Raw genomic sequence first — 2,066 nt, 5'->3', positions numbered from 1 at the left:
AAAGGTCAAGCTCAAAAACATTTTTAATCAGCCTTGATAGCAACACTCTCCTCAGAACAGTAATTCATATAATTACTGGATATGGATATATATCCCACACATTATTTTTGGTGAGTCTAAAAGGTAAAAATGCTTTTGTTCCCGATGAAAACACAATAAAGCTGTAAAAAATTTTTGGATTAATAAGGACCAGTGATATTATGAGCAAAAATACTATGAACATTTATACACAAGTCATTTTGTAGACAATTTTCATTTCTCCTGGGAAGATTCCTAAGAGGAAAATTGCTGGGTCATGTGGTAAGCATATGGTTAATTTTATAAAAAATTGCCACTTTACACCCTTGACAGAAACTGCCACTTTATACCCTTAACAACAATGAGTTCATGTTGCTCCATATCTGTACCAGAACTCAGCACTACCAATATTCTTAATTTTAGTCATTTGAGTGGGTCACCTGGTTTTTAAAAAAGAGTTATGCATTTGGAAGTCAAAGTACATATTTCTAAATTTAAAAAAAGAACAAATAGTCCAAAGCAAGATCCATCAATAGGCCTATGATTACAAACAAAATTATAAAGCAAAACATGGTATTTTTTTCATTATTCTAGGGTCGTATGAATGGAGACTGATCAGTTCTATTACAGTAGTGCTTTATTTCTCTAAACATGCTGCCATGACATAGAGATATGCCCATGTCCCACACTCTAACCCAGAATCACCAATTCCTGGTTGCCAGGGCAATGAATTTGAAGCTTCATATCAGAGTTAAGTGGGGGAACACACAGGCAAAGCTCTTTTGTCTAAATGATGCTCATGATTTATCAAGTCGCCACTTTTGACGTTAATCCAGATAATTGTCCTAGAAGCTTCTGCCAGGCCCCCTTCACCTCTTTATTCCTTAGACTGTAAATCATGGGGTTCAGTACAGGCATCAAAATGGCATAGAAGACAGAGATCAGCTTCTCCTGAAGCACAGAAGGGCTGGGATTGGGCTGGATGTAAGTGAAAATGGCCATGCCATAGCACAGGACAACCACTGTGAGGTGAGAGGCACGGGTGTGGAAGGCCTTCTTTCTCCCCTCTGTGGACTGGATCTTCAGGATGGTGGAGATGATCCTGATGTAGGACAGGAGGACCAGGCAGAAAGGTGTCATCAGCAAGACAATACTAGAAACCATGATGGCCACCTCATTGGAGGAGGTGTCCACACAGGCCAGCCTGACCACAGCTAACAGTTCACAGGATATGTGATCAATATACTTGTTCGTGCACATAGGCAACTGAAAGGTGATGGTGGTCTGCACGAGAGAGTTGACAGAGCCACTGACCCAGGATGTGATGGCCAGCCTAGCACAGAGCCCTCCGTGCATGATGACCGAGTATCTCAGGGGGTCGCACACAGCCACATAGCGGTCATAGGCCATCACGGCCAGGAGAACAAACTCAATCCCACCCAGGCCCAGGGAGAAGAATAACTGGGCTGCACAGCTCACGTAGGGGATCCCTTTATGTTCCGCAAGAAAATGCACCAGCATCTGAGGAACGATGCTTGTGGCATAAGAGACATCAACAAGGGAGAGGTTGGTGAGAAAGAAATACATGGGAGTGTGGAGTCGGCTGTCCAGTCTGATCAGAAGAACAACGAGGACGTTCCCCAGCAGGGTCAGCAGGTAAGTGACTGAGAACAGGACAAAGAGAGCGACCTGAGTGGCCCAGTCACTGGACAGGCCGAGGAGAATGAATCCTCTCACCCAAGTCTGGTTATCTGCTCCCATATAAAAAACAGGATTATTAATCTGCAGAGAGAGTCAGAAATAACAGATGCTATTGAATTAAAGAATCATAAGAATAACTTCTTAGAAGAATGCTTAACACAATGATTGGCCAACCTTGACCAGATATTCTAGACCATTTATGGACCAAGAAGACAGGCCTGATTGTACTATGTATTATATCTACTCTACATAAGAGAGAGGCTAGCACTTTCCTCTGGACATGATGTGATCTCATAGAGTCAGTCAAAGCCTTGGAAATAATGCTGAGCAATTTTTGGAAGCTCTAA

At 42.5% G+C, this 2,066-nt stretch overlaps 1 protein-coding gene across 1 annotated transcript; it reads right to left on the bottom strand.

Moving 5' to 3' along the window:
* Positions 1 to 825: 825 nt before the first annotated feature.
* On the bottom strand, positions 826 to 1,779 carry LOC104992100 (olfactory receptor-like protein OLF3). The gene has a single exon (XM_010844851.1). The coding sequence runs from the start codon at positions 1,777 to 1,779 to the stop codon at positions 826 to 828; it is 954 nt and encodes a 317-aa protein (XP_010843153.1).
* Positions 1,780 to 2,066: the final 287 nt, after the last annotated feature.

Source organism: Bison bison, unplaced genomic scaffold (genome assembly GCF_000754665.1).
Source record: "Bison bison bison isolate TAMUID 2011002044 unplaced genomic scaffold, Bison_UMD1.0 scf7180017864211, whole genome shotgun sequence".
NCBI classification, from domain to species: domain Eukaryota; kingdom Metazoa; phylum Chordata; class Mammalia; order Artiodactyla; family Bovidae; genus Bison; species Bison bison.
This window is presented reverse-complemented; position numbering and strand designations above follow the sequence as displayed.